The 18,905-nt window shown below is 44.3% G+C and overlaps 1 protein-coding gene across 1 annotated transcript in view; it reads right to left on the bottom strand.

Moving 5' to 3' along the window:
* SLC25A43 (solute carrier family 25 member 43) overlaps positions 1-17,525 on the bottom strand; it is a 34,318-nt gene extending 16,793 nt beyond the window's left edge. The window contains exons 1-3 of the mRNA XM_008156836.3: positions 17,109-17,525; positions 7,836-8,077; positions 4,191-4,363 (exon numbers count right to left, since the gene is read on the bottom strand). Of these exons, the coding sequence (XP_008155058.1) occupies positions 4,191-4,363; positions 7,836-8,077; positions 17,109-17,383 (690 nt within the window). The 5' untranslated portion in view covers positions 17,384-17,525. The remainder of the gene's footprint in view (positions 1-4,190; positions 4,364-7,835; positions 8,078-17,108) is intronic.
* Positions 17,526-18,905: the final 1,380 nt, after the last annotated feature.

The raw sequence follows: 18,905 nt of genomic DNA, 5'->3' as shown, positions 1-18,905 counted from the left end.
CCACGCTTTGGAGAAGGGGAGCTTGCCACAGCCACCACTGGCTCACTTTATTCCTTCCTGCTATTCACATTGAGATGCTAATCACATTTTGTGAGCACAGTGCCTTTAGCTCTCCAGAATGCTTTTGAAAGCCCAAAGCCTGATGGCTCAGAACACATTTGATAGCTTATTCTTTAGGGGGCAAGTGTATGCTATTTAAGTTTCCCTATTTTCTCTTTTTTCATGTTACTTCCAAGTTCCTGCTAACGTTTGATTTTGCAACTCCTCATAGAGAGGGCCTCTGTGCCATGAGGGTGGCAAAATTGGTAAGGGCAGCATGCCAGGCCCAGGAACTCAGCCTTTGTTCTCTAGGGGCAAAAAAGAAGGACAAAACACAGGCAGATCTTAAGAAAATTAGTCTGAAAGAAGCTATGAACTGGGCTGCAGGGACTGGAATTAGTATTGGCCCTGGAAGCACACTATCTGGTCTTAAATTTCAGCTCAGTTACTGGGTAGGTGAACTCCGGCAGGCCACAGAAGCTTTCACTGCCTTGGTTTTCTCATCTGTAAAATGGGCTTGAGAGGAACAGTACCCACCTCATAGGGTTGTTGTAAGAATTAAATAAGATACTGAGCATAAAGCACTTACCACAGTGCCTGGTACATTATTGCTCCAGGATCTTTTTTAGAATTAATCCTGGAGGCCAATTAGAGGATTACTGCAATAGCCTGGTATAAGCTGATAAGTCCCCAGATTAGGACAGGAACAGTGACAAAAAGAAAGACCAGTGTGGGAGCACTGGGAATGTTGGGAATGAAGAACCAACTGACCTCAAGGTTGATTGGGGGTTGGGGAAGAAGAAGCTCAAAGATAACTGGTGGATTTCCAGCCTAGGTAATGGTGAATGATGGCATTGAAATGGAAAACTCTGGGAAGACATTTTCAGAGGAAGGGAAGTTAGTTTGATATATATTCAGTTAGAGGTGCCAGTGGAAAGGTGATAGCCAAGTGGTAATGCCCAGCAATATGGGAGCAGGGATAAGATGTGGATTTGAGCATGAGAAACCACGGGTGGGGAAGGGGCACTCTGGGAGGGCCTGGCGAAGCAAGAGTGTTCAGTTGACCAAAGACAGCCTGAGGCATTAAGCATCTGGGTCAGGCTCAGCATCTCTGTTTGAACAGGCCAGGGCCTACCTTCACTCAGGTATTGTGTGTATTCTGCTCGGTCAGCTGTGCCACTCAGAGACTACCTTTGTCCTTCATCTTACGTGCTTTCAGTTCAAATGCTGACCTGGCCCAATCCTGCTTACCTTGTGAGCTTGATAGGGTCAAAGTCCCCTGGGGTGTAAAGCAACAGGCTGACATTCAGTTTTATATTTGATGAAATGGAGTCACCTAATACAGGCAACAGGGGAGGGTAGCAGGCAGAGTTGTGGGGGGACCAAGCTCGTGCCTGGTGCCTCCCTCCTGATCCTCTCAAGGAGGTCCCATGTTCTCAGCTGCTCCCTAGATTTTCAGGGCAGTCTGTCTCCCTCTCTCCTCCACATGTGCCTGTCCAGAGAACCATTTGCTTAGGAATTCCAGGTCCTTATTAGGAGTCCACAGATTAGTCAGATAAATTAATCCCCATCAATATTTTACCCTTTCTACTCTCTCAATACACTAAGTGTTGCCAGCCTCTTCAGGCCCAGGCTCTGAGCCAGGTATGGGAGTTCGAAGATGAAAAGGCCAGGCCATACCTGGAAGAGCTGGAACTAAAACACACTGAAGTGTGGCCATGGAGATTTCAGGCAGGGTGCTTTTAGGGTACGTGAAAGCGCACCAGGTGGGGGGCACCTCATTCCATTGCGCAGAGGGCTGACCCATCCCCCTTCCCACCAGAAACCATGCCATCAAAACATGCACATGCACAATTTATTTACCTCTCCATTCTCTAGCATGTCAGCCAGGAGCCAGGGCAAGAAAAAGAAAAAGGAATAAAATGAATGTAAGCACAGTGAAGGAAGAGCCCAGCTGATTAAACAAGACTTCTGATTATTGTCATTAATGTTCAAGAGAATTCCAACTTGATGTGGCATTAAACAGGCAGGTGTGTAAAATATATTAGGAGGAGACATTCAGACAAAGTGGCCAGTCAGTGTCGGGGTTGACAAAATTCCCTGGCCAACAACAGGTTATGTAACAGACACCTGACATGGATTTGCTTCCTACAGGCAGTGCAGCAAGGAAAGCCGATGGAATGCAAATGTTCTCACTAAACGTGCTCAGGTAAGAGCAGCCTGGCTGCCCTGCAAAGCTCCCTCCTTATAAATTCTGCTGGCAAACCTTGTCTACTCCCCTGGGAGGAGACTATTCAAGTTCTCTCGGAGAATTTGGATTGTATGCTTTGCAGGAAAAAAACAACTTCAGCAGAATTTAGAGTTCGACTGTTGTTTCTAGAGTCTTATCTTCCAAACTGAAGATGTATTTCGAGCAGGGATTAAGAGGTTGTTAGTGGACAGAAATCACTAGTTCCATGGCTCTTAATACCCTCAGATAGTGCTCAGATACCCTCCATTTACTGCAGCGACATCTATTGGCCAGAGAAAGCAATGCATGTTTACATTTAAAAAAGCAGCCTCTGGTTCAGTGGTTCTCAACCTTTCTAATGCCTCGACCCTTTAATAAATGTTCCTCAAGTTGTGGTGACCCCCAACCGCTAGCAGGGTCGCCTAAGACCATCGGAAAACACAGATATTTACATTACGATTCATTAACAGTAGCAAAATTACAGTTATGAAGTAGCAACGAAAATAATTTTATGGTTGGGGGTCACCACAACCTGAGGAACTGTATTAAAGGGTCGCGGCATTAGGAAGGTTGAGAACTACTGCTTGGTTCTATCTTTGGGATTAGTTTTTTTTTTAAAGTAGAGTGGACAAGGTATTATTATGTTTATTAACCCCTGTTAAATAACACTTTGACCACAACCCTAAGAATTCCTTTTCTATATCTTTGTGGTTTTTTCTTTTAATCCTCACTCGAAGATATTTTTCCATTTATTTTTAGAGAGAATGGAAGAGAGGGGGAAAGACAGAGAAATATCCATGTGAGAGAAACACATCGATTGGTTGCCTCCTGGATGAGTCCTGACCAGGCTCAGGCCAGGGAGGTGCCTGCAACCAAGGTATGTGCCCTTGACCAATTAATGTGTTTCTCTCACATAGATGTTTCTCTCTGTCTTTCCCTCTCTCTTTCACTCTCCCTAAAAAACAAACAAACAAACAAAAACCTCAATGGAAAAATATCCTTGGGTGAGGATTAACAACAACAACAAAGAAACAAAAAGAAATCAGGGATGAAGAGTAACCTTCCTACCTCCTGGAACCCTATTCTCTGTGGGAATTGAGGCCTTAAAAAAAAAAAAAAGATTTGCCCAGAAGAGGTCGGGAAGGCAGGAAAGCCTGTGAACTGGAGTTGAATTAAAGGCAGATACAAAACCTCAGAGTTGTTGATTCTGAGCCCACCCTCAGACTTGCTTATAACCCCCAACCTTACTTGGCCCGATGATTTTTTTTTTAAAAAATAAAAATTGACTGATTCTAGGCTAAGCCAGTTACTCACTTTGGGACCTTGGATACCACCATGCTTTTGCCTCTGTAGTCAATAGAGAAAATGTGAGTTTCCCAGGCAACCATTAGGAAAACGCAAGGCGACTCCCACTAAGACACTGACCCATTTCAAATGTAGTTATGTCCTTAGCAAGGGAGTAAAAGACTATTATTGGAGCTTGGTTATCGAATAGCTCCTGGCTTATTTTGGTTCTTTCCAGTTTGTTTCACTGAGGTAAGGGGTGGCTACGAAAGTAAGAGTGTCCTCCTCTCACTGTGGAGGCCCAGGGAGAGGGAGCTAGGAGGCTGCTTTGATGTCAACTATGCTTTGGTGGCAACTATGGGAAAGAGAGGAAAGAAAAGTGGGCCTCATCTGGAAGGGCTAAAAAGTCCTAAAAAAGCAGAGTATGTGAAAGAAATAGCAGCTTGGGCTGGAGCCAATAGCCCTGAGTTTAGCAGCAGAAATGCCCAGAGTGGGGGTTTGCATAGTATTTGTGTGAATAGTTATGATCCCCTTGGAAACCTGGCATTGCTCAGGGTCAGTGTTCTCTGCTATTGTTACCAACCCACCAACACTTCAAGGAATCTCCCCACTGCCCTGCTCCAACATCACTCCTCACCTGCATCTTCCTCTTCACTGTATCAAATGGAAAGGAGAGGGTCTGGGTCACCGTAGCAGCCAGGCAGATGTTGGCAAAGTTCTGGAGGAGAGAGAAGCGATCTCGGGGTCCATTCCAGATTTTTTCCAGATTCATGTATACTAGAAGAGAGCCAGCAGAGAAAGGGAGAGCACCTGCAAAACAAGGCCGGGAAGAGGCGGCTGAGGTCTAGGCAAACACCAGCTTGGGAACACAAATCCCTGTGGGGAATCTGGGGCAAGTAAACAGGACCCTCTCTGGGCTTGTTAAGACCAATCCAACAGAAACAGCAGGAAGGAACTTGCTTGGGTGATGATAATGTGCTCTATTTTGATAGGGGTTGTGTCATTTGTCAAAATGCATCACATGGTTCGCAAAAGGTTTGCACACTTTACTGTATGTAATTTTACTTTAAAAACTAATAAACAGCCCAGCTGGTGGTGCTCGGTGGTTGAGCGTCAACCTATGAAACCAAGAGGTCCCCGGTTCGATTCCCAGTCAGGATACATGCTTGGGTTGTGGGCTTGATCCCCAATGGAGGGAATGCAGGGGGCAGCCAATGGATGTCTCTATCCCTCTCCCTTCCTCTCTCTCTAAAAATCGATAAAAACAAATTTAAAAAGAATCTACAAATATTGAAGTTTAATCTAGTTTATGATACAAATATCAAAGGGTTGAGGGGTGAAGTGCATCTGATGTTTGCAACTTACATGCAAATCAAAAAATATATAAGAAGAACTGATGAATGGCTAGAAGGATGGATAGATGGACAAATATGTAATAAAGCAAAATGTTAATTATAGTATCTAGATGGTGGGTATATGTGAGTTTCTAATTCTTTTAACATTTCTGGGTGTTTGAAATTGTAAAAAATAAAATGTTGGAAGAAAATCACTCTCATAAGAAAAAGTTAGTGACTGTCCTTAATCAACTTTTGGAAGGTAGGAGGGAGTGGTCTCTAGCTGAGAAGGAAACATTCTGTGAAAACTGGAAAGAGGGAGGTTACTTGACCTTGCCTTTGGAAATGATGTGGCCATGTCAGGGTTCAGTGGGCACCCTGCACTGTATGGCATCCTCACCTTCCTAGGAAAATATGGTGAGCAAGAAATACAGTAGATGGCACTTTCACAAACTTCCAGAAACTTTGGGAACCATCTTAATTTTACAGAGTGACTAAATTTCTTCCTCAAAAAGGGATTTAAAAGAGAGGATAACACAGTGGGGTTGCTTGTCCTTGAAATAATATAATACTTATATTTAATAAACACATTTAAAATGATGTATCAGCCTTGGCTGGGTAGCTCAGTTGGCTGGAGCATCATCCATACACCAAAGAGCACTGGTTTGATTCCTGTTAGGGCACATACCTAGGTTGTGGGTTCAATCCCCAGTCAGGGTATGTACTGGAGGCAACCGATCCATGTTTCTCTCTCATATTGATGTCTCTCTCTCTTTATCTCTCTCTCTCTCTCTTCCCCTCCCTCCCTCCCTCCCTCCCTCCCTCCCTCTCTCTCCAAAATTCAATAAACATATCTTCGACTGAAGATTTAAAAAATTGTTTCAAAACGATGTACCCACCCCCCATTTACCTTCATTTGGGAAACATGTGTGAAACTTGTGTGCTGGGACCTAGGCCAGGTGCAGGAATATAAAGAGTAAGTAGGCTAATTCCTGGAGAAGCTCACCATCTAGTGGTGAGACAGCTCATAGGTGCCATAAGGGTGGGGCTGGAGTGGGGAGGGCTACACAAAGTGCTTTAAGTACACCAGGAGAGGAGTTAATTTTGCCTGGGGGAATCAAGAAGGACTTCACAGAAGAGAGAACTTCTCAACTGGGTCTTGAGGAACTAATAGGAGTTCATCAGACATAGAGTAGACAGGCAGTCTAGGCAGGGGGAACAGCAAGTACAAAGGGAGAAATGTTTCCAGGAAATGCAAGTATCTCTGTATGGCTGGAGCATCAGCGCAAGTGGAGGTGTGACAGGAGAGGTTAGACGAGCTGTCCTGAAGGATCTGGAGGCTATAAAGAATTGGGGTTTTCCCCTGTAGTTCAGGAGGCAGTGAAGCCTTGTGAGGAGGGCCGTGGAGTGAGGGTGTGAAATGATCATTTTGCATTTAGAGAGATCACCACACCCTGGCTGCAGTGCACAGGGCAAAGTGGGGTGGGAGAGAACGAAGACTGGGAGCAGGTAAAAGGTGCTTCTTTTGTCTATGGGAAAGATGGTGATGAGAGAGTGCGACCTAGGGCAGAGGAGATGGAGATGGAGAAGGGGTATAGACTTGAGAGTTCAAAGAGGTCATTTTGAAAATACTTGGTGACTAAAGCAAGAGTGGAGTGAGAAGTAGAGTTGAAGTGAATCTAGGTTTCTTCTGTCTCAGGCCACTGGGTGAAAGAAAGGTCTTATTCATTAGGGAACACAGGAGGAGAGCAGGTGTGAGACTAAGGGAGCATCAGGTGAGGTGTCCAATAGCAGGTATTCATACTGCCACTGGGAATTGGTAGCAGACAGTGGTTAAGAGAGAGGGCTCTGGATTATATTGCTAAATTCCTTCACTTTTGATTTTTTTTTTTTTACAGAGAGGAAGGGAGAGAGATAGAGAGTTAGAAACATCGATGAGAGAGAAACATCAATCAGCTGCCTCCTGCACAACCCCCACTGGGGATGTGCCCGCAACCAAGGTACATGCCCCTGACCGGAATCGAACCTGGGACCCTTCAGTCCGCAGGCTGATGCTCTATCCCCTGAGCCAAACCGGTTTTGGCATCCTTCACTTTCTATCCATGTGACCATGGCAGCTAACTTAGCATCCCTAAACATCTATTTCCTCATCTGTAAAATGAGGCTTAAATGAGAATCTGTATGCAAAGCATTTAACACACTGCCTGGCACATAGTAAGCACCAATAAATGTTACTATAGAGATTATATTAGGGGTCATTGGAGTATAATGATACTTGTTCAAGCTACAGGCTTAGATGAGGCCACCTAAGGAGGGTATGGAGGGTGAAGGAAAAGTTAAGGAAGGAGCTGGGGGAATAGCGATATGTAGGGGCCTAGCAGTGTCAGATGAGCCCGATGAGTCAGACAAGAAAGCTGCCAGAGACATAAGAAAGACATCCAGGAGACAGTGGGTCCTAGAAGCCAAGTTTCCAGAAGAAGGGGTAATCAATCTCATCAAATGTTGCAACAAAGATCAGACAAAGAGCAAAAGTCTGCTGTTTTGGCCACTGGGGGTTCCAGTGACCTGTGTGTGTATAGTCCTGGCACAGGCTCCAAAGACCACAGAAGCTACAACTGCTACCATGGTTGTGCTCATATTTGCATGTATGCACACTGAGACTCCTTCCCATAGTTGGATGAGGAGTGTGTGGGATTGTCTTCCTATTAGTTTGTGCAGAGGCACATCTATGCACTGTCATCCACCCCACTCTGGGGTGCAAAAGGTCAAAGTTAGGAGTGGGGTATACAGCTGTGGAATAGAATGAAGCTAGGTGACCTTATATGGACTAAGTTCATATGACCTTGACCTCAATAAAATGGATTTAACTGGTTAAAAAGGCATACAGTTATTCATATATGTCAAAGAATGCAGCCTTTCCATGGACAAGGAAAAAATTTCCATCTTACCTAAAACTGTAAGGGAAACTCCTCGATAAAGGGCCAGGAATCCTTCCTGTTGATAAACAGTAGAAAAAGCATGGAGGATCCCCCTATAAGATGGTTCCAGCACATTCTGCACAATTAAGCGCGTTTTGATGAGGTCTGTAGGATACGTTACAATGGTGGAAACCATGCCTGCAAGACTTCCAGCCATGATGGCACTCCACTGGGAAATATGGCCCAGGTCATCCATGAAGAGTACGACAAACCTGGGAGGAAACAGAGGATGAAGGCCAAGGGAATCAGCTATAGATTGTGCTAGAATGCTCTATATCACTCTCACATCTTCCAGCATTTGGAAATGCTTTACAAAGTGAAAACTACCATACTAATGAATTAGGATTAATAACTAACACATTCAAATCTACTATATTTATATAATTCTAGTTATGCCCAACTCTCTTATTTATAGCTAACCTAAGTCCTTCCCCATTTCACTTTAAACATTTCCCTTGTTTATCCACATAACTGTCAACTCTGGCTTGCCTGTGGGGTGTAAATTTGCAGAAGTACTTGGTAAATATCAAACTGTAATGTATTACTTTGCTTCTTTTGAAACTTAAAAGAAATGAAATTGTTTGAAATGATGACTTTGAACATCCCCAGCAATTGAGTTTAAAAAACATATTGGCTTAATTATAAGAGAAGTACCACCTCACTAGTGTCAGGGAAATAAAAACAATAACAAGATACCATTTCTCACCTAGCAGATTGGTAAGGATTAAAAAGTCTTATAATATTAAGTGATGGTGAGGATGAGTGGAAGCAGGACCTCTCACCCACTGCTTGTGGAAGTGCAAATTGGTACAGCCACTTTGTAGTATCTAGTAAAAAAAAAAAAAAAAAAGCTGCCTACTTTCACCCCAGCAATTCCATTTCTAGAGAAATTCTTGAACATGTACATATGAACACACTTACATCATTGTTAGTAAGTGTGAAAAAGTCAAACCACCATACAATGGACACTGTATAGTTTAAATGAATGAGCTTAGGTCTATGTAATAACAAACACATCATAAAGTTGCATGAAAAAAGTAAGTTGCTGAATGACATAATCTATGACAATGATCTATTTATTTTATTTTATTTATTTTTTCTTAAAATATTTTTATTGATTTCAGAGAGGAAGGGAGAGGGATAGAGAGATAGAAACATCAATGATGACAGAATCATTGACCGGCTGCCTCCTGCATACCCCCTACTGGGGATCAAGCCCTCAAACCAGGCATGTGCCTTTGACTGGAATCGAACCTGGGACCCTTCAGTCTGTAGGCTGATGCCCTATCCACTGAGCCAAACCATCTAGGGCAACAATGATCTATTTAAATTAAGAAACATCCACAAAATCATAAATTATTCATGGGTAGATATAGATACATATAAAAACTATAAAATAGACCAGGGGTCCTCAAACTTTTTAAACAGGGGGCCAGTTCACTGTCCCTCAGACCGTTGGAGGGCCGGACTATAGTTTTAAAAAAAACTATGAACAAATTCCTATGCACACTGTACATATCTTATTTTGAAGTAAAAAAACAAAACGGCAAAAACACCCGCATGTGGCCCACGGGCTGTAGTTTGAGGACGCCTGAAATAGACCTTTGGGAAGGTGGAAGAGGGGATGGACTGAGAAAGAGAATGAAGAGGACTGTAGCTTGATCTATAACATTTTATATCCTATTATTAAAAAAAACCATTTGAGGTATCTTTTATACTACCATGATGTCAATTCTGGATGTAGGTGTTTGCTAGATTATGTTTTGTGTTCCTCTTCAGTTTTACAATGCATTAAAAATGGCTTTGGGTGGGCTTTTCCAAATGCAAAATACAAAGCCATTCTGTTACAGTTTCCTCTTTTTGGAAGGAGCACACCTCCAGGCATGAGGGCCTATTCAGCAGAAATTGTTATAAGGAGATTTTTATATGACACATGTTTCTTAGTCAAGAACAAAGAAATTTCACTCCATCTTGCTGATGAGGATAAAATAATAAAGGTCTTGAAAATCAGGGGGGGGGGGAAGATTTCTGCCAGAGTGGGGAGGGAGAGAGGGAGAGAGATAGTAAGGCTGGGTTTAAATAAAAAAATAAAGTGAACAGAGCTAGGATAAAACAAATGCATTGTAGAACATCCTTACTGCTTTGGCTTTCAAACTTACATCCCTAGTGCTTTGGCTTTCAAACTTAGCAGGAGAAATGCCTTTCCTGCTCCTCCAGTTTGTCAGAAAATCAAGGCCCTAAATAAGATGAGTGGGTGTTCAGGTGCAGTTATTTAAGGGGTTCTAGGATGGCTCCTTGCTCCCAAGTAAACACTCACTGATAAAAACAAATAAACAAAAAACAAAACAAAACAAAAAATCTCCTTCAAGCTGTAGGAAAATCTTTACTTCATTTTGTTAATGTACTTTAACTGCATCACCTGAAACAATCATCTGAGTCAACCAGCTACCTTTTAAAGATGCAGGTAACTAAATCTGGCAACCATCAATGGGACATTTACCTCAGCTTCACTCCCTGCACACTTCCTTGTTTCTTCTGTTTAAATGTTTTTATTTATTTTTGAGAGAGAGGAAGGGAAAGGGAGAGATAGATAGAAACACTGATGAGAGAGACATCAATAGGCTGCCTCCTGCACACACCCTACTGAGGATTGAGCCCACAACCTGGGCATGTGCCCTGACCAGGAATCAAACCAGCGACCTTTTGGTGCTTGGGATGATACTCAACCACTGAGCCACACCAGTTGGGCCACACTTCCTTGTTTCTTAGTCCTCTCTCCTCTAGCCAGTCCAGTTGGGGGGAGGACCTTAGAAGGGGAAGGGGAGATTGAGGAAATGAAAATGCTTGACTGGAGGAGTGGACTGCAGCAAATTGGAGCAATCTGAAGATGGAGTTCGGAATGCCAAAGGAAACACCATTCATTCTCATTGGCTTGTCCTTATTCCCTATCCCACTTGGCCATTTCCATGGCATTAATTAATCCATTACCCATTTATTGAATATCTACAATGTGACAGACACTGTGTTAACACTCAGCATAGATCACAAGAGAGTTCAATAGTCCTGCTGAAAAAACGACTGATAAGGGTAACAGGAGAGGAAATAAGCTTTTGATTGGCTGAATGACTTGATGAACTAGGAAGAAGAACCCTGTCTTATATCAGATTACCTTATAGAGTCATGTATTACTATCAAATACACAAAATGAAAAGAAAAAACCAGCCCGGCTGGTGTTGCTCAGTGGTTAGCATCAACCTATGAACCAGGAAGTCATGGTTTGATTCCCAGTCAGGGCACATGCCCCGCTTGCGGGCACGATCCCCAGTAGGGGGCATGCAGGAGGCAGCTGATCCATGATTCTCTCTCATCATTGGTGTTTCTCTCTCTCTCTCCCTTCCTCTCTGAAATCAATAAAAACATATTTTAAAAAAGTAAAAACCAAAGGAAGTCCCTTCTTCTCAAACTTTGACCATCTGACACAGACAATGACCACTAATTGGTTCCCCTTAGAATCACAGAGTCAAGGCAGGCAACCCTAAAAGGCCAATGATAATGTCATCCTGGTCCCCACATCTTAAGATCTTGTCTGATTGGTCAGGGTACCAGTGTTCCCCTTTATGCTCTTCTCCCCCGACCCCCACATGCACAGTAGTTTTTGCCAATGAGATTGGATAAGCTGGTGAACAGCAGTAACCCCTTCTTTTCAGCCACACAAATATTACACACGCCCTGGATATATGTAGTTAGAACTTCTAACACTTTGACCTAATACAGGTTAGCAGCCAAACACAAGCTCATGAAGTCGTTACACAATAAGGAGTTGGTGTTGGTTATGAACAATTTCAGAGCTGTAAGGGACCCAAAGCAATGCTTATATAGCTAGACGAGCAGTTGTGGTGTAAAGTTGGGTGATGGTCTACTATTTGATGTATTTGAAAGTCATCTTTCCTGTTAGGTTCTATTTATTTATTACAAGTACCTAGCTCCTAATAGACTCTCCTGAATGGACTCTTTTGATAATTAGTCCAAGCAAGTAGACATTTCAGCATCACAATGGTGGGCAGAGTCCTGGACTGTGGAGCCAGAAGACCTGGTTTCAAGCTCCAGCTCTGTCATTAATTGTGTTTGTGGACAAGTTACTTAACCACTCCATTCTCTGAACATTTGGGATGTTTGTTGTGCTAAAATCCATGATCATAAGCTGTACCATTACCCCCAGCCAACTATTTTGCAAATTCATGGTCAGGAAAGAGTAGATATGAATCAGTATAATGATGGAGCAAAAGCATCTTCTTTATGTAGGAAGGATAGCACCATGATTAATCAACCACTTTACTTTCTACCTATGCCTAGCCATTTGATGAAATACTACCTTCAAGTTTCAAGAAAGAAAATAATCTTTTGTTTGTTTGTTTCTCCCCCCAACCCCCCATTGACCTCTCACCAGCCAAGAAAATAATCTTTCAAGACAAACCAACATGGCGGCATAGGTAAACACCTGAACTTGCTGCCTCGCACAACCACTTCAAAACTACAACTAAAAGACAAAACGGACATCATCCAGAACCACAGGAAGGCGGTCTGAGTGGAAATTCTACAACTAGAAGGAAAGAGAAAAGCACACTCAGACTCAGAGGAGCTGCGGAAGTAAAGTGCAGAGGTACGGAGGCGCGCGAGGAAAGGGCTGGCAACTGAGGACATGGCTGTCTTTTTCAAGCGGGAAGGAGACACAGCTCTCAAATGCGCTGAACTCCAGTTATGCGTGAGACTCTGGGGACCCAGACTCATACGGGGAGAAACTGGACTGTCTGGCATTGGGCGGAACTTCAGGGTGGCTTTCTCTCAGAGGTGCTTGCAGTTTATTACCGAGGGACACTGAGACCCGAGGGCCTCTTAGGGCAGGGCAGATGGGAAGCCATTGCTGTTTGCTCCGCCCTGAGATCCTGCCCCACCTAAGCTGTGTGCAGAGGCTTTTGCATATGGATGGCCTGGTCCTTTGAAATCTAAACTTACCTAACAAACTGCAGCTGAGTCAGAGAGACCCAGAACATCCAAAAGAAGGCCCAAGGCCCCACAGCAGCTTGCATTGCTTCACAGCTGGGCCTCATCTGGGCACCTCCAAAACCCAAACAAAGAAGAGGAATCTGCAGATCTCTCCATAGTTCCTGCTGGGTGGCCTCAGGCAGAGGATAAATTTGTACCTCCTTGGAGATCCAAGAGCCAATGTACCCAGTGGTCAGAGTGGGACCATCCAGATTACAACTCCTCAGATCCATAAAGGACACACTCAGGGGGCAGACTCAGTGAGCACCAAAGCCCCACTGAAGCAAGTCTTGCCTCATAAGGGTGTCTCCAACACAGAAGTTCTCCCATCGTAGACTCAGCTGATCCTCACAGCCAATTGGCCTGGAGGTCAATTCCTCCCAGTGATACCAACAACAATCAAGGCTTAACTACAACAAGACTGTGCACACAGCCCACAAAGGGGTGCACCAAGAGTGTCCACTTCAGGTAATTAGGGAGGCTGAGCCACTGGGCCCTATAGGACACCTAGCACACAAAGCCACTCTATCAACACATAGAAGCAGCCAAAATGCGGAGACAAAGAAACATGTCACAAATGACAGAAATGGAGGAAAGCAAACTACTGGATATAGAGTTCAAAACCATGGTTATAAGGTTTTTCAAGAATTTTCTAGAAACTGCCGATAAATTTAGACAGACCCTCGAGGATATGAAAAAGGACCAACTAGAAATTAAGCATACACTGACTGAAATAAAGAATAATATACAGAGATCCAACAGCAGACTAGAGGACCACAAGAATCAAGTCAAAGATTTGAAATACGAAGAAGCAAAAAACACCAAACCAGAAAAGCAAAAAGAAAATAAAATCCAAAAATATGAAGATAGTGTAAGGAGCCTCTGGGACAACTTCAATCATACCAACATCCGAATTATGAGGGTTGCCAGAAGAAGAGAGTGAGCAAGATACTTAAAACCTATTTGAAGAAATAATGACTGAAAACTTCCCCCACCTGGTGAAAGAAATAGACTTATAAGTCCAGGAAGCACACAGAACCCCAAACAAAAGGAATCCTAAGAGGACCACACCAAGACACATCATAATTAAAATGCCAAGAGCAAGAGACAAAGAGAGAATATTAAAAGCAGCAAGAGAAAAACAGTTAGTTACCTACAAGGGAGCACCCATACGATTGTCAGCTGATTTCTCAACAGAAACTATGCAGGCCAGACGGGAGTGGCAAGAAATAGTCAAAGTGATGAATAGCAAGAACCTACAACCAAGATTACTCTACCCAGCAAAGCTATCATTCAGAATTGAAGGTCAGATAAAGAGGTTTACAGATAAGAAAAAGCTAAAGGAGTTCATCACCACCAAACCAGGGAAATGCTGAAAGGTATTCTTTAAGAAGAGGAAGAAGAAGAAAAAGGTAAAGATAAAAATTATGAACAACAAATACATATCTATCAACAAGTGAATCTAAAAATCAAGTGAATAAAAAAATCTGATGAACAGAATAAACTGGTGAATATAATAGAATCAGGGGCATAGAAAGGGAGTGGACTGACAATTCTAGGGGGGAAAGGGGTGTGGGAAGAGACTGGACAAAAATCACACACCTATGGATGAGGACAGTGGGGGGGCGGTAAGGGCAGAGGGTGGGGTGGGAACCGGGTGGAGGGGAGCTATGGGGGGGGGGAAGAGGAAAAATTGTAATAATCTGAACAATAAAGATTTATTAAATAAAAAAAGAGAAAGAACAAAAAAAAAAAACAAAACACAATCTTGCAGGGAAAAAAATATTAGCAAACCTAGCTTAATAACTATCTCTTCTTCCTCTCCCATGCATCAAATCTTCTTTACTCACACTGTCACCAGTCTATTTCAGGTGTCCTCAGCTGTTACTGGTCAGTGCAATAGGTTCCTAACTGTTCCTGCCACCCCTCTCCAGTCTTCCTCCTCTCTAGTCATCCTACCCTGCATCCAGGTGACAATTATTCCTGCTGAATTGCTTTAATCAGAGCACGTCCCCCTGAAAAAACTCCCACGGCTACTCTTGCATACCAAGAAAAGTCCAAACTCCTTAACCTGACCCTCCAACATCTGATTCTAACGTGCTTTTCTGGCTGTATTTCCCATTACTGCTGTAGACACACATTATGCTCCAGTCATACTACATGCCTTCCCACCACTGCGCTTTTGCTCATGACATTACCTGCAATATCTTTCTCCCCGTCTTTGCCCAGCAAACTCCTACTCATTCTCGTAAGACCAAACTCAGATGGTTTTTCTCCTCTGTGAAGTCTTCACATCTCTTCCTCCTCATCCCTCATCGGAAGTGTTTATTTCTATAGCACTTCAACCATGGCAATCACACACTATGGACACACTACTCTTATTCTTCTATTACTTTTCAGTTCTGGGGCACAGGGACCATGCCCCTTTCATCCTTGCCTCATTCCCAGTATTATGCACATGATGGGTACTTAGTGAAGACTTGCTAAATTAATGTGAAATAAAGACAGAGAGAAAGGCAGCATGATGTAGTAGAATATGAGATTTGAAGTCAGAAAGCCCAGCAGTGGAGCTCAGCTGTCATTGATTAATGGTATGGCCAGTCGGAGTACAATTCTGCATCTGTAAAATGGGCATATTTCTCATGCTATGGACCTTACATGGAAGGAGGCAGGAATTTAAAAAATTCAATGATGTACACATGCATGTACACACACACATAAAATAACTATATAGAGGTGACATATGTTAATTAGCTTGATTGAGGTAATAATTTCAGTGTATATAAAAATACCAAGTTGTACACTTTAAATATAAACAATTTTTGTGTCAATGATATCTCAATAAACCTGTTTTAAAAATCAAATGATGTATACAGGTATACTGGTGGTTAGCAGAAAAGCCACAATACTTAAACCAGCCTTTGAAGGTTTGCCTTCCTCCCCTGGGTATGCTTTGTGGAGAAGAAAGTGAAGTGAGGAGAAGATGAGCCATTACAGCTCAGCTGTTTACAGACTTCAGGCCAGAAGTTGCTGAGGGCAATGGGGTGCTGGGGAGGAAAGAGAGCCTTGACAGAAATGCTTGGTGCTCTCACTATCTTCCCTTCCCAGAGGAAGACAAGGTAACTCTACTCCCAGGCGTAGGTGAAATGAGCCCTGGCCTGGAGGACTCAGTGATAAGGTTGACTGAGGTAATAATTTCAGTGTATATTCCACCTTGCTCGTCAGCTGCCAGGTGAGCCTTCCAGCTCTGGCCTCCCAGAGCCAAAGGCAAAATTCTTTGACTATTAGTCTCCAAGGCTGAACAATGTGGTCAAGACTGTGGGCTGTTTGTCTAATTCAGAGCCAAGGTCAGTCTTCAGAGTTGGCACTGTGTTCCCCTTCCTAATATAGGAATATTCCCTCTTTGAAATTCCATCACTTACCATTTCATTCTTTTAGGCTTTGTTTCCAGCTAAAAGGAAAACATCTTTGAACTCTGAGGGAGCTTTAAGACTCATCTGGCCTCATCCTTTCCTAAGAAGCAGCTGTTGAGGTAAGCCTAAAGCCCTAACAGAAGAATGAGGCCAGCGAGCATGAGAAGCAGCTGTGGCCTCTGCTGGACGCTAAAGGCAGGCTTCATTTCTCTCTCTCTCTCTTTCTCTCTCTCTTCCTCTCTCTCTCTCTCTCTCTCTCTCTCTCTCTCTCTCTCTCTCTCTCTCTGTGTGTGTGTGTGTGTAGAAATCTGGCCTTTTTGTGGCAATGGATTGAGCCCTCTGCCCCTATCAAACACGTTCTTCTGTGGACTTTGGTCACACAGACAGTTGCATACACTCGGGGTCTCTCCAAGGGGTCTCTCCTAGGCTAGCCAAGGCAGTTTCCAAGTTGGTGGACTTTGAGAATGGTTAGGAGCCATCTGCGGAGATCTCTTCACTCCGTTCCCCAAATCTCCTTTTGTCCCATTCCACCTCCTCACCGGTCCAACCCGTTGAGCCTCTCCGGGCCAGTGCTGCCCCCACAAAACCGCACCTGGAGAGGCAGGAATCCCAAGATCACGTGACAAACGTAGGGACTGCGCTTTGGGTCCTAATTGTCACCTTTTGGCCAAATGGCTCCGAGGGGCTCCCACGCGATCCGGAAAGGGGCTGGGGCCCAGGGCCCTGACCCCGGGATCCCCAGCGATCCCTCCTCCTGGCCCCGCCCGCCCGCTCGCCCGGCCCTTACTTGCGGTAGGCGGTGAGTTGCACGGCGCTGTAAGGGAAGAGGCGCAGACACGCCACCGTGTTCCCCTTCCATAGAGCCCGGGGCCCCTCAGCTCGCCACACGCCGAGCCCCGCGGCCCAAGGTCCCCGGCTTCGACCCTGCACCACGCCGACCTGGGCTAGCACGGTGGCGAGCTCCAGCGGCGCGGTGAGGCTCAAGCTGAGCACTCCTGCCAGCCCCGCGCACAGCAGCCGCTGGCTGCCAGTCAGCCGGCCATCACGTCGCCATGTCGCCATAGCGCCCCACCAGCCGAGCCCCGGCCCCGGACTCCGGGACGCCAAGTGTCTGGGGCCTGGGGTTCCCGGGCTCCCAGGCTCTCGGCGGAGGGGGCGGGCGTGGTCCGCCCGAAGGGGGACGGACGCGGCCAGGCCGGGAAGCCAGGACCGCCCTGGCGGCCTCAGGGTGGGGTGGGTGGGGCGGAGGAGGCCTCAGAGTCGGAAGCCTCTCGGATTTGCCATCTGCTCTGCAGTTACCAAGTTTCGGTTTGCTGTTGAGAAAGAGTCACCATGCTCCCTCAAGGCCCAGCCAGTTAGACTTCTTGTTTCCTAAGTATTCAGGGTTGCCTCTCTTCTTGTTAACCCTGTAAGGATTCAGAACCAGTCACCCTAAGATGTGCCTCTGTGGTATGCAGACTATTTTGAGCTAAAGGGAACAACAGAGACCCTGCAGGCTCATGGTAAACTTTTACCTCTCCTTTAAAGAATTTAAATTAGGGCCCTTGCCCATAAAAAGACTTATCATCAGAAATAACTCTTTGTGATCTATCTATAGGGCAGGGCAAACTCCTAATTACTGAATACCTGCTCCTCTTATCAGCCTGGGAATGACCTTCCTCCCCTCTGAAGCCCCACGGCACTTTACTCATCCTTAGCTTAGAATGCCATATACACCTCATTTTTCCTTTCTGTCTCTGAACATCTCATGTTTGTTGGGTCTCTGACTCTCTCATGTATGTGAGGTCCCCATACATACATATGTAATTAATTTCACTTATTTTCTCTTGTTAATCTGTCTCATGTCTATTTGATTATTAGACCAGCAAAAGGAACCTAGGAAGGTAGAGGAAAGTTCCCCCACAACCCTTCTACTCCCCTTCCATATTCTACCTCACCCCTTTCTCCCCTGGCTTCTGTTCTTTTTCCTCCAACCTCTTTTATTTTTCTATCCCGAGACAAGGCCATGCAGATTTCTAAGTGCAGAAGGAAAAATCGCTATTAACATAGGAGTGCATATATTCTTTCTGATTGGTGTTTCAGGTTTCTTAGGATATATTCCTAGAAGTGGGATTACTGGGTCAAATGGGAGTTCCATTTTTATTTTTATTTTTTGAGGAAACTCCATACTGTTCTCCACAGTGGCTTCACCAGTGCACTAGGTTCCTTTTTCCCCACATTCTCGCCAGCACTTGTCATTTGTTGATTTGTTGATGATAGCCATTCTGCCAGGTGTGAGGTGATGCCTCATTGTCGTTTTAATTTGCATCTCTCAGATGATTAGTGACTTTGAGCATTTTTTTATATGTCTCTTGCCCTTTTGTATGTCCACTTTGGAGAAATGTCTATTTAGGTGTTTAGCAGGCTATTTTTTTTTTAAAAAATCTTTATTGTTGAAAGTATTACATATGTTCTCCCTTTTCCCCCATTTCACCCCTCCAGCCTGTCCCACCCTCTGCCCCAGGCCTTCACTACCCTATTGTCTAGAAGGCTAATATTTTTTATTTTTATTTTTGTAATATATTTTTATTGATTTTAGAGAGCA

The sequence above is a fragment of the Eptesicus fuscus genome, chromosome 1 (assembly GCF_027574615.1).
Source record: "Eptesicus fuscus isolate TK198812 chromosome 1, DD_ASM_mEF_20220401, whole genome shotgun sequence".
NCBI lineage: Eukaryota > Metazoa > Chordata > Mammalia > Chiroptera > Vespertilionidae > Eptesicus > Eptesicus fuscus.
Note: the sequence above shows the minus strand (reverse complement) of the source record. Positions and strands in the feature narration are given on the sequence as shown.